The following is a 13,331-nucleotide window of genomic DNA, read 5'->3' as shown; positions in this document are numbered from 1 at the left end:
ACTTATTAAAATTAGGAAATGTATCTTTCCTTACTCTGCTGTTAAATAACTATTTAATTATGAGAAAGCCTTGTCTATAGTGACTTTAAGTAGTATAGTAACACTGAGAAGCGCCACTGTTTGGGAAAGCAGGATATTAAAGCTGGTGTTAGTAGATAGAGGGATCAAAAAACATATTTTTCCCTAAGATCTAGCATAGCATTATGTCATCAAAATTGTGGTCTATTTTCTATAACGTATGTCTTATAATGGCCAATAAATTCCTGAAGCATTCCAACTGGGAGCCAAATGATGAATATTATCTCTGAGTAGAAAGCAAAGTGCATTTGTGTGTGTGTATCCGTGCCAACGATGGAAACCAGGGCCTCGAACAAACTGAGTAAGTGTTCTGCCGCTGAGTAAGATCCCTGACCTTCAGTGAGCACCCCCAATAAAGACCTTCACAAGTAGACTGATTATCCTACCATGACATAGACTTTGCTGCCAATAGGTGAAAGAAGCAAATAAGACATAATGGATAATAAAGCCCAGTGATTCCGAGACACAAGAGAATAGGGTCAATGGCAGTCAGTTACTTAAAGCATGGCAACCATCCTGTCCAAGGCACCCGACTTACAGGGAAGTATTTCTGAACAACACCAAAATCGACAAAACCGATGACAATCCACACCACCAATGTTAAGGTTGAAATGATGATGATAAATGGGACAAAATATCCACTAAACCGGTCAGCCAGCTGCTGAATGGGTGCCTACAAAAATAAAGCATGAAGACCACAGAAAGTTACAACCCACCAAGACAGACAAGAGTAGGGTTTGGGTCCAAGCTCCCTCCACTCCCGCTTAGGAGTCATCTACTCGGTAACTGATGGGTAGTCCTGTGAACCTTGAGATTATTCCTCACGTTTCTTTGTCTGGAGGCAGGATATAATGTAGCCCGCGGTTGGGAGCTGGCCCAGGCCAAGAATGAGCGTGAGGTCCTGATCTTCCAGCTTCCATCTCTGGACTAGCTAGGGATGTACGGTCCGTGTGGCCCCACCACTCCATTAGTCAGTGCTGGAGACGGACCCCAGGGCCTCTGGTGTGCTAGGCTGTGACCGTTTCTCAAAGCAGGGGTTTCATCGCATGTTTTAAGTTTCATCACTACCTTTGACATCTGAGCCTCTTCCACCAGCTTCACAATCTGAGCCAACGTAGTGTCGTTGCCCACGTGGGTGGCTTTAATGAGCACAGAGCCGTGAGCATTTATAGAGCCAGCGATCACTACGCTGCCGGGCTTCTTAGTGACAGGCATGGCCTCTCCTAGAAGAGAAGACAGCCCACTCTGTGTCACGTGCACCAGTGACGATCGGGACCCCACTGAAGGGAACATAAAACAAACGGCCTAACCTGTGATGAGGGACTCATCGGCCATGGTATTGCCTTCCAAGACTTTCCCATCCACTGGGAACTTGCCCCCAGGGACAACCTTGATGATATCACCTCGCTGCACCAGCTCCATGGGCACTTGCTCCTCTCTGCAACAGAAGACATCCAGATAACATCCTCCTGGTCTGTAATCAGACCGGGTCCTAGACTGACTACTGGACTTTTTTATAGCTAAACCCTATGTATCTGAGAGTTCTAAATTAGCAGACACAATCAATCTTGCATCAAAAATATTCAGGAAAAGGATTGGGATGTAGCTTGGTGGTTCAACATTTATTTGCTTAGCATGTAAGGGGCCCTGGGTCCCATCTCCAACAAAATCTCTCTCTCTCTCTCTCTCTCTCTCTCTCTCTCTCTCTCTCTCTCTCTCTCTTTCTCTCTCTCTCTCTCACACACACACACACACACACACGGGGGGGGGGGAACCTGTCTATACTCAACGTTCACATATTTTTGCAATATTGTTCTCTAAACAATACAGTACAATACCTATTTACATAGTAATCGCATTGTAAATGTATCATAATTATTCTAGAGATGATTTAAAGTATGTGGAGAGATGTGAAATTCTATACAAATACTATTCCATTTCAGAGGAGGGGCTTAAGCATGTGGCGACTTGGCATCTGAGGGTCCTAGAACCAAATTTCATTTATGCTGGGGGAATGGCTATACCTGCTTGGCACTGAGCGATGGAAAGGGGCTGAGCTTGACAGGAGAGTGCACAGTTGAAAGCAGACTTCCACTGCCATGCTAAGGGGTAGAGACTTTACCCTAAGAAAGCAGGAAGTCGCTGAAGGATTCCAGCACACAGCAGTACAGACAGACTGGTGCAACGAGGTCTTTAGAAAGGTCACCGATCAGAATGTGGAGAAGCTCCAGCAGCCAATGCAAGCTTAGGACAGCACCTCAAGGGAATGACTACGGAGCCTGCACAACATCATTAACTACAAGATGGACACTTGCTGTGAACTACAAAGATGACATGAAAAGATCACAAACTCTATTGATGGACACAACCCACCTGAGGATTAAATTGTCCTCACCAAGGGTCACAACTGTGGCTTCTGTGGCTTGGAGTGACATGAGTTTTGCCAGGGCTTCTGAGGTTTTGCTCTAGGAAATAACGGGAATGCAAATTGAGAGCTGACTGTCCAAACCCAGGCTGACACTCACAAGCATGGTGTCAAAGGTGGCTGGTGCAAAACACACAGCCACCACTAACCACCAAGGCATCCACGCATGCCAGTGCCACAAGGAAAGCCCAGGCCGGTGCTGCCTAAGAAGACCTTAGAAATCCACTTCAGATTAAAACAATTCTAGTCTCCCCGATGGCCGTTTTCTTTCACCCTCAAAATAATTTTCTTTCCCTTCTTTTACAGGCTCCATTCCAATGCTGGGCTCGGTGTAAAATGTTAGACATCACCCAAGCCTGAGGTGGAGGTGTGCATTTCTACACAGACTACAATCCATTAGGCACTAAGAGACCATGTGAGCTCAGGCATAAAGTTCAAAGTTTGTTCCACTGTGCAATCACCCGAACAAAGGTTTTACTAATTAGCCAGATTAGCAGGGATTCCAGAAGGAACAACCAGCTGGGAGATTAGTGACTGCAGCCGCTAATTATATAGGGGCTCAGATTCCTCTGTCACTCTCTATAGCCCGTATAATTGGTAGGTCTCAGCACATGCGGCCAATGGACGGAGATTCAGATTACTGGAAGGAATGGTGCCTTTTCTTAACCTGTAGCTAGTGGTAGCTACCTTTGCCACGTGCTCCAGCCACCGCCCAAGGGCGATGAACACGAAGAGCATGGGTGGGGTGTCAAAGAATGTCACAGGGCTCTTCTCAGCCTTCTCAGCGATGGCAACCACCAGGATGACCAGGGAGTAGGCATAGGCAATGGTCGTGGCCAGTACAATGAGCACATCCATGTTGGCTGACTTGTGTCTCAAGGATTTGTAGGCTTGAACATAGAAGTACCACCCACCAAAGAACTGAAAGACAGGGAGGGTAAGGGTCAGACAAAGAGGAAGAGGTCCAGGAGCCCGCGGGATGATGAGGACTCTAGGTGCATGTACATATCTGGCATTACTCTGTTCTCAGTGGTTGTTACTGATGACACACACTCTGCCTAAGCCTCTGATGAAGCATATTTTCTGGTCAGAGCGCTACTGGCCACAGAGGTGGATGAGCCTTTAAGGACATGAGGCTTTTAAAATGCAGGCCTGCCGTGCAAATGTCCGTAATAAGAGAATGGTAACGACGACGATGATGGCTCACTTCTACTGAAAATGGTCTCTAGAGAGAAAGTAAATCAATGGCATATGTCCCTGACTCAAATAAGAGACAGCATCCGTTAGTGTCCAACATAACCCCACTTCCATTAACAAACATCTGTGTCTGTGTAGGCTGAACATGCATACATACATCTAAGCATGAACACACATGCCCGCACACACACACACATTTGCTCTATTTGTGAGATAGCGGAGCAATGCATGCCTAACTCCTGAAGATACAGCAGCAATACTAGAGAACAGGACTGGGCCAGAGGAGTGCGTATCTAGTCAGAACACCTTTCCCTTTGCTTCCGTACTGCTGAAATTACTTAGGATAAGTCAAAGTGGATTCAGCCTACAGATGGTTACCCCTAAATAGTCCTAGTTTCATATGCCAAAATGTTCACATGCAGACATTCTCTGTGCATATACATGCCTGCATACACAGATGCTCCACAGAGCCTGCCTGTGTTAAAAGGTGATTTTACCCAAAGCTGAAGACCATGGCTTTGCCTTTCAGGATAGAACATTCAAGAGAAGCATGAGCTCCAGGGACATTTATCTAATAATTCTAACAAGAAAGGTAAACTAGATTAAATAATAAGCAAATCAGGGCGTTGGGGACTTGAGGGGTGACTGAACGATGGCACGCTTGCCTAGCATGTATGAGATCCTGAGTCTTGCTACTGGTAACACACACACACACACACCAGGAACAGACACAGGCTCACCAAGCTTACAAGGAGAGCGTGGTTGTTCTAACAAGTTTCAATCACTTGCAAAGAAGTGACTGTGAGGCTGTCAGTGAAGCAAGGCCTTTCTTAGTTCCCAGATTTGCAGCCCTCCCTGCTGGTCGTTAAGACAGAAATAAGAGCAGCAAAGTTGCAGTGAAGTACCACTGGAACCAAGCTAAAGGGCTGCTGACACAGTTGAAGGGCAGAGATCCCCTCGCCGTGCCTAGGCACAAGGGGCAGAGGTTTGCCCAGCTTCCAATACATACTTGGACAAAGGTACACAAGATGAAGAAGATGAGATTTAGAATGGACAGTCCTGGAATGATGTTGTGGTCCAGGACCATCGTCTCATGGGGCTTATTGCTGGGGATTAACATGTAGATCATCAAGCCCATAACAGGGATGCCAAACACCAGGCTACACAGGAAAGATTTCTTCCACCTGGAAGGCAAAATCAGCAACACGGACAAATCAGAACTGAGATCAGGTTAGATCTAAGATGGACTAAACCAAAAGTGAGGCTCACCCCAACACTATCGTCAATCAGACATGACTACAAAGATCTTTGGGCTTAGCTCTTCCTTTGCATAAGCTGGTATGTGACCACCAATTTATAGGCGCAGCAACTGAGGACTAGAAGACGAGAACTATCTCCAAAGAGGTTACCACTCCCAGTCTACAGCAGCCTAGTGTTCTCGTTGTTATCTTATGCAGATTCCCCTCAAAGCAAGAAATGGATGAAAACAGTATTTTATTAGTATAAGCTTAGTTACACATTAAGTTTTTAATAACTACTTAAAATAAGAGTATAAGATTAATGAGGCTGTCAATAAACACAAAAGTTTAGAAGCGAGGATCACAGATGAGATCTGTGGCCTCATGTGAGCTACATCATGCGTCATATCCCAAACAGGCCATACGGATCCTTCACTGAAGGTTCTTTTAAGTTCTGTATCCTAATGTAGCTCCTGCAATCCTGTACGCTCAGGCTGCTGCCTGAGGCCATCCAAGAGGCAGACCCACTAGCTCCCCAAACTCTCACCTGCCAACCCCCTGCACCCTGGGTAAGCCAACTGGACCACGCTGCAGGCACTCCAAAAGCCCCAGAAGGAACCTCACTCCCTGATGACTCCTTTAGCTTAACACACTCCTCCGAGTTGCAAATCCTGGGTCTCCTGGTTCCTGGACCTTCCAGAATCTGCCTAAGTCACTGATGTCATAGTTCACAAGGTAAGGAGTCACTCAGCAGCCTTCAAGTGTGTCAAAAGACTAAGCGACCGTCTGAAACTATGAATGAACCTATATCTGCATCCTAGGCCACCCCACCCCACCCCCACTTTGGGCTGGAGATTCTGGGGCCTAGTGCATGCTAAGCATACACTCCGTCACTGGGCTAGGTGCCCTTCCCTGCACCAGCTCTTTCCTTTCCACTTAGCTTTGAGGACTGTCTTCAGATTCTACTTCTAGAACTTACACAAATCAAGCCTAAATAGATTGTAAAAGAAAAAGCCAACCTTCCCCTCCCTCTATCCCAGCTAAAGCACATCTAGCATGTCAGTCACCAGCTACAGGTGACTATTTAGAGTTATCTTAAAATTAAAATTAGTGAAACTTAAAAAGAAAGAAAACCTCAGTTCTACACTCGTACTAGCACATTTAAAGAACACTATCAAGGTAGGCGGTACAGACACAGAGGCTGCCAACAGCCAGACACTTCTACAGACACCATGCTCCCAGCTGATGCCACCCCAAGGGTAAAGGCAATGAACCCAGGTAGCTGGGGTGGCTGGGCCACAGTCGAGCATGACGGCATCTGCATCAGCCAGAGTCAGTGGACAGAGGGTGGAGGCTTAGTCAGGGCTACCCTTCACCTTCTGCTTTCTACCTACTGTTTTATTTCCACCTTGTGGTCCAAGTGATGAGCGCTGGGATGTTTCTGGGCCAAGGAAGCATGAAAGCCGGTTTCCTTGTGATTGAAAGAGACGGGTGGGGAGCAAGGAGAAAGATGGCGGTTAAAACAGGCACAAGTGGGAAGCATTTCCAGCCCCGGAAGTTAAAAATCTCAGAGTTCCCCTGGTGACCTAAGGTTTTCCTCTCATGACCTCTTTGTCCCAAATGGCTGCCAAACCTGTTTCAGAGAGAGGTTCGGTACTCTCCATGCTGAGACGGTACCACCCCGCGGACATGGTGCTGAATGGCCATGCCTCTCCCTACTGTGAGTGAAGGCAGTTGGTACTGTCACACTAACTTCAATGGGTCCCAAAGCTGACAAGGGTTGACTTCAAAAGACTCTCAAGTTAGAATTCCAGGTGTCTTGTGACCTGGCACTTCGCCTATGCAAGAGGAAATGAGGGCCAGAGAGAACAAGTATACTAAAATACTGGGTGCAGAGTGTGGGGCTCTAGGCTTCTGAGCAACTTCCTACTGCGTTCAGGACCTCTCTACTTGAAGAGTGGCTTTTTCGATGTCCTGACAGACTGTACTTCAACCCTGAGCTTTCTCCAAGCTCTGCTGTCACCACCTTCACCTGAGCTCTACGTCTCTGCTGCTCCTTGTGAATACACACGGGAAAGTTGCCACAAGACGCCTTCTCAGCAAACAGAGAGGGTCCAGCACGCTGGCGCTGAGCAGCTCCAAAATGAAAAGTCAGGGTGGAAGGGCAGTCGAGGCAACACAAGACAAATACTCTCATAACTAACCCCAGCCTAGCTGTATCAGGACAAGATGCCCCAGAGTCACGAGCCTGGAAGGCAGGCAATCTTCCAATGTTTCTCCACTGTGGACCAAGGTCCAGGAGGCTACACTAAGTCACTGAGCAGGGCGGAGCCAGCTATGGGGATTAGAAGTAAAGAGAAAGTGGGATGTGTTTGAAGACTACCACTGAGAACTCTCCTTCCTGTTTATCGCATCATGGCGACTCCTTAGCCCCATGAGTGACATGTGGACACTATTCTCTCAGATCTGGGGTACCGTAGAATGGGGATCTGAGCTGGCAGTGCCATCTTGCCTCCTGTGAGCTGGGCATTGGTGAGCAAGAACCTAACTCCTCTGGGGCTCTATCCTCACTTAGCTGTGAGGCTAGTTAGTCTACTTGTATACAAACATCAGCAGCATTTCCATATCCAAAAGCTCTGCTGGGCCACACAACAAGCATCCCTCGCTATACACAAGGAAGAAACAATTAATGATAACATTTCATAAGCAGTCAGTTTCGCTAAGTAATTAACCCTTACCCCGACTGCTACAGTTACTCTTACTAGTTTGGACTGTCTTAACCCACTCCAGTCACCATGGATGGCCATTCTCTCAAGTCTGGTATAATACCGACCAGAAGGAGGAAATGGGAGGTCTGTGGACAGACACAGGGAGCAGGAGGAAGGACAGTCATGAACCCTCTGTTCCTAATGCAAAGATGACCATGTTCCCCTACAAGCCTAGCAGGGAGGTGAGCATGGAATTATCTGTGTGGTGCCATCGTTCCCCGAGTCTGCACACACCTGGCACACATAGAAATAGTATTTGTAAATAGAGGTTAGGCAGCTTAACTCTCCACACCAGGTCCAGATTGATGATCTTCAGGAAATATTTAAAACTAAAGTAATGTCTCTTTCCTCTCATCTCTTTCTTTAAAAAAAAAAAAGTATGAGCGTATGAATGCGCACACGTGTGGAAGCTAGGGCTAACAGCCCTGGGGAGTCAGTTCTTGCCAACCGGCACGGGTTCCAGGATGGAACTTGAGTTGTCCGTCAGGCTTGCACAGTGAGCACTTCCAGCTGTGAGCCCCTTGCCAGCCTCATCTCTTACCACTGACTCACACAACCTGCTATTAACTAACCTTCTTCAATTAATTAAGCAACCGTACTACTCTCTGGAAAAGTCGATAGCTTTTAGCAGACTTTTTAATTCCGCTTAGCTACCTTTCTCCAGTCATTATACACCACTCCTTTGTAAAAGTGGTCACACAGTTTTCAGGAACGGACTACCTCAATAATCTTGATGATATCCCGTGGACCAATGATTTCAGGATCAAACTTCACGTGGGCTTTGTTGGTGGCGAGGGCCACAGAGGCGTAAGTGATGCCATTTGTCCTCGTGAGCTTGGACTCTATGTTGTGGACACAGGAAGCGCAGGTCATCCCTAAGATCTGCAAGACAAGAGGACAGAAATCCCAGGACTGAGAGCAGCCTTTCCAGTGTACCTCAGGGACTTGAGTGACAAGCATTTACTTCTTCCTCCAGTTTCTTCCACAGACACTGGACTCCTACTCCTAAATCCATGTGCAAGATTCCGTCCCTATCAATGCCCCAATGACTTCTGCCGCTTTCTTCCTGTTCCAGAATATGCAATGGCAATCATTCAGCCAGTGGCTGAAGACCGAGGTTTGACTTTTGGCTCTCTAAGAATGAATGAGCTTTTGGCAAACATTCCTCATTGTGTTTTCTCGCCAGCAACACTGCAGGAATCACTGCGTATCAAGTATACGGAAGAGCATCTTTGCAAAATCTTTGGAACCCTTCAAGTGTTATCAGTATCTGATCTGCAGCCTTTATCTGGCCCCTCTGCTCCAGGGCCCTACTGGCTCCCATGGAGATAATGTCAGTGCCACGTGATCAAGAGAACAGAATTTTTTAAATTACTCTCGGAGGGGGTAGAAGATGAGCTGATCCTAGAACACAGAAGGTGTTGACAGGGAATGGTAAGGATAACAACACGGGGGAAAATCCAAGGGCAGCACAGCACGAGGCGTTCAGGCAGCCACAAGCAGCCGGGCCTGGCAGGGCAGCGGCCACACAAGGGCGAGGAGGAAAACCTGAAGCACCCTTGGATGCATTGGATGCGTGAAGACTTGTGTGCTCTCAACTGAAAGTGTGGCTAAGCTGGCAGCTGCTGCAAAGCTACTGGGAGGGGCATGGACATCAATGCAATGTGATCAGAACTGCACTTCACAGTGTGCAGCAGAACTCCAGAATGAATGCCCAAGGAGCCATGAGATCCATTCGGAATTAGGGAGCAAGAGGGGAAGTCACCTGTTGATGACACGTTCAACATCCAGCTCGGCATGGTACCCAAGAACAAGAAAGGGGGGACCATCAGGCACCAGCTCACCTGCTCTTCGTGCTGCACTAAGAGACACTTAACAAATCGATAGATACTTCAATGGAACACCTAAGCTCGCTTTTATCTTTGCAGTAGTAATTTTATTACACACTTGCAACATGGTAGGTGCCATCTTAGGCACTAGATTGGTCTCATCAGGCCAAGGAGGGAACCCTCCCTAAGCTGAAGGGCTGAGAAGCTTACTAACTTGTGCATCTGCCCCTTGAGAACCTGGCTCCAGTGTCTACTCTGAGCAGCTGTGGTCTGCATAAAGTGAGGCAAGTTGTTTAAAGTGTGACATGCCACTGCCAGATATAAATGAGGCATACTAGATAGCCCAGACTACAAAGTAAGTGCAAAAAACTTCTAGGTTAGGGTATAATTCAGAGGCAGAGCACATGCCTAGCCTGTGCAAACAAATAAGTAGATATAAAACATTCAAATGGATGCAGTGGAACAGACCTTTAATTCCAGCACTTGGGAGGCAGAAGCAGGCAGATCTCCATGAGCTTGAGGCCAGCCTGGTCTACGTAGCAAGTTCCAGCCCAGCCAGAATTAAATAATGAGGCCCTGTTTTAAAAAGTAAACAAAAATCCAAAGAAGCCATGGCTGCATAGTGAGGCCCTGTTTAATGGGCACGAGGACTAGCTTAAGGAAAGACCAGAGTGAAGCACGTTGTTTAAACGAGTTTTCCCTCTTTCCTATTCCTATTTATTTATTTCCTTGTGGTGTCTATGATTTGGGAATGCACTTTCCAAGGCCCACATGTGGAGGTCAGAGAATAATGTGTGGGAGTCGGTTCTCTGCTCTCACTGTGTAGGTTTTGAGGATCAAACACCCGTGCCAGGCTTGGTGGCGAGCATGCTTAGCCAGCAGCTCCTCTTGCCACCGTATTTATTTATTTTCTGTATGCATATGTATGTATTCATATGCACGTCCAAGCGCAAGGCATGGGCTGATGGCAGCTGTCTTCCTGGGTTGTAGCCCACTTTGTCAAAACCGGTATGACCCTGAACCCAGAGCGTGCCAGCTCAGCTACTCTGGCCACAGTGACAGTCTGCCTCCTTAGCATCAGTGTTACAGGAAGTCCTCGATGCCTGTCTGGATCCGAACCCCGGTCCTGGGGACTGCATGCTAAGCGCACTATCATTTCCTGAGTCTAGATTTAGGTTTTCTACACAGTGTCTCAGCGGGGCCCAGGTGTCGACTACGGGTGAGGAACCCTACAGGACTGCATCAGGGTTCCTCCCCTGCGTGCGATGCCTGCTGTAGCGAGGAAATATGAACCCTGTCCTTCAGCACGTAGCCCCTGGAACTGGCACAAAGTGTGGGCTCTTTAGGGAATATCACTTATCAGGAGCTAAATGCACCTCGCGTCCTCCATCTTTTCTTCAAACATTTACTTGCCATTAATGGTAGAAAAAACACAAGGAAGCCAAGGCTCCACTTACTTCACTAAAACAATATTATTCAATTTTGGGGGGCGGGTAGTTCTTCACATCTCCCTTTGTTTATGCAAAAGCACTTTCTACAAACATGTTCTGAGGGGCTGGAGAGATGGCTCAGAGGTTAAGAGCATTGCCTGCTCTTCCAAAGGTCCTGAGTTCAATTCCCAGCAACCACATGGTGGCTCACAACCATCTGTAATGGGGTCTGGTGCCCTCTTCTGGCCTGCAGACATACACACAGAATATTATATACATAATAAATTAAAAAAAAAAAAACATGCTCTGAATAGAGGACTCAGCACTATACTCTTCAATAACTTGTTGACATGCAGTTAGCATAGCAGATGGACAGAAAAACACTGTGTGAACAGTCCCTCCCTTAGGAATTCGCCTCCTGCTCTTTTAGGACTCTTCGTCACTCATCTCGTAGACATTGCTATACCTACAGGTACTCTCGATCTTTGTGTTCTTTCATTTTGGGGTGAACAGGCTGGAATCCGAGGCCAAGATCTCCCTTGATACATCATTGAATGGAGCGCACTACTCCAAGGACTTAGGTCTTCTATCTAGAAATACCTGCGGGAGGTTGAGCTTTAGACTTGAAGGGCTGTGCCACAATAAGCCTCTAGTTTACCATGCTTACCACAGCCTGCCATCTGCGCTTCTCATCTCTAAACTCTTACACTTCACCATCTCTCCCTCTTGACCTTGGGTATACCCACCAGAATGGACTCCTCTCCCTCTCTGACACAACCAATCTTCCTTCCCAAACTAAACAAAGCACACAGCCCAGCACAGCAGCCAGCCAAGTATAAGGACAACACCTGTCAAAAACTCACCCTCCAACCTCCACAGCCTTCACCTCAAGGTGATAGCCACTGGACTTACAATCAGTTCGATGTCACCTTCAGAGACTGTGTTGTCCTCCATGACTGTTGCTCCAAAGCCCAGGTCCTGGATAAGCTGAGCTATTCTGGGCGGCTGGATGACCTCTGGATTATACTTGACCTCCGCCTTTCCCGACATCAAGGCAACCAACACAGAGAGAATACCTGGAACCATTGGGTCACAGCTGAGACTCTGGGCATGGCAACGGGGCTGATACTGTTGTCAGCACGGCTTAACCAAGAAAAATACCTCCCTAAGCATCCACTGGAGCAGTGGTTCTCAAAATTGGCTGGGCATGAGCATCAGCTGGGGAGCCACGAACAACTCTGATGCCTCCTAGCACAGCCCAGGCAACTCAGTATCTCCCCGGGTAAGTGTCAAATGTCGTTTTAAGAAGGTTTTTCAGGTGGTTCTAAATTATAGTCAGGATAGAGAGCTACTGTTCCCAAAAACACGCCTCAAACACTAAAGGGCATATGAGCCATATGAGGACCTTGTTAAATCAGGCTCTGATTTGGTGGGTGTGGGATTCCAAATGCCCACCAGCCCCTGGGGATGCCAAGCCTTTAGAAGTTCCAATGTTGCATGCACATCAAAGAAGGGGTGTAGATGCGGTGGTCACAACCACTGTCACAGAGAGGGCACATTTTTCTTCCCTTCCTGGCATACACGGGGGAAATTAGAAATTTTCAAATATTGGTTTACTTACTCTTCTCAATTTTTTAAGGATTTCCAAAAGTGAAAATACTATAAACCATCTGGCTAATACTATTGTGTTAGTTTAAGGCGAAGAAAGAGTCACATTCAAATGAAAGGCACGATATGCTTTAGAAAAATATACCATAAAAGATAGAACAAGGGAGCTAAAATCAAGCACAGAAATGTAGGTACTATGAAATTATATTTTAATTTGTCTGCAACCAGACCAAAGTTGACAAAGGTTCTCCTGCAACACACTCTGATTTAGCACAATGACCCAAGAGCTTCAGTAGTTTGTTATTGTTGCTGTGTTTCTGTGTTGTTTTGTTGTTTTTCGAAACAGTGTTTCTTTGTAGTTTTTGAAGCCTGTCCTGGAACTAGCTCTTAAAGACTAGGCTGGCCCGGAACTCACAGAGATCTGCCTGCCTCTAACTCCCGAGTACTGGGATTAAAGGCGTGCGCCACCACTGTCCGGCAGTAGTTTTAAAAAGTGAGCAGAAGGCCAGGGAAACAGGACATCCTAAATTAAGCCTGAAGAAGGGCCAAGAGTCAGAACAGAAAGTCTCACACAGCACTGGGTCAGCTCTGCTCCAGAGGAACAGGTAGAGTCTTGACCAAAATATTCCCAAACAAAAACAAGAACAAGATTGTTGTTGCACTTTCAGGATTAAGGAGCAATATTATAAACATCATCTGGAGGACAAACCCAGCAGATGCAGAATTTATAGCCTCCAGCATCAACAGGAAAGAGGATC

At 46.9% G+C, this 13,331-nt stretch overlaps 1 protein-coding gene across 2 annotated transcripts in view; it reads right to left on the bottom strand.

The window, feature by feature from the left end:
* Atp7b (ATPase copper transporting beta) overlaps positions 1-13,331 on the bottom strand; it is a 69,168-nt gene that overhangs the window by 15,337 nt on the left and 40,500 nt on the right. For both annotated transcript variants that reach the window (XM_057752576.1, XM_057752575.1), the window contains exons 4-12: positions 11,878-12,041; positions 8,427-8,588; positions 6,333-6,409; positions 4,710-4,884; positions 3,191-3,424; positions 2,452-2,543; positions 1,389-1,516; positions 1,147-1,301; positions 617-751 (exon numbers count right to left, since the gene is read on the bottom strand). In XM_057752576.1, coding sequence (XP_057608559.1) covers positions 617-751; positions 1,147-1,301; positions 1,389-1,516; positions 2,452-2,543; positions 3,191-3,424; positions 4,710-4,884; positions 6,333-6,409; positions 8,427-8,588; positions 11,878-12,041 — 1,322 coding nt within the window. The remainder of the gene's footprint in view (positions 1-616; positions 752-1,146; positions 1,302-1,388; positions 1,517-2,451; positions 2,544-3,190; positions 3,425-4,709; positions 4,885-6,332; positions 6,410-8,426; positions 8,589-11,877; positions 12,042-13,331) is intronic.

Source organism: Chionomys nivalis, chromosome 20, assembly GCF_950005125.1.
Source record: "Chionomys nivalis chromosome 20, mChiNiv1.1, whole genome shotgun sequence".
Lineage (NCBI taxonomy): Eukaryota > Metazoa > Chordata > Mammalia > Rodentia > Cricetidae > Chionomys > Chionomys nivalis.
Note: the sequence above shows the minus strand (reverse complement) of the source record. Positions and strands in the feature narration are given on the sequence as shown.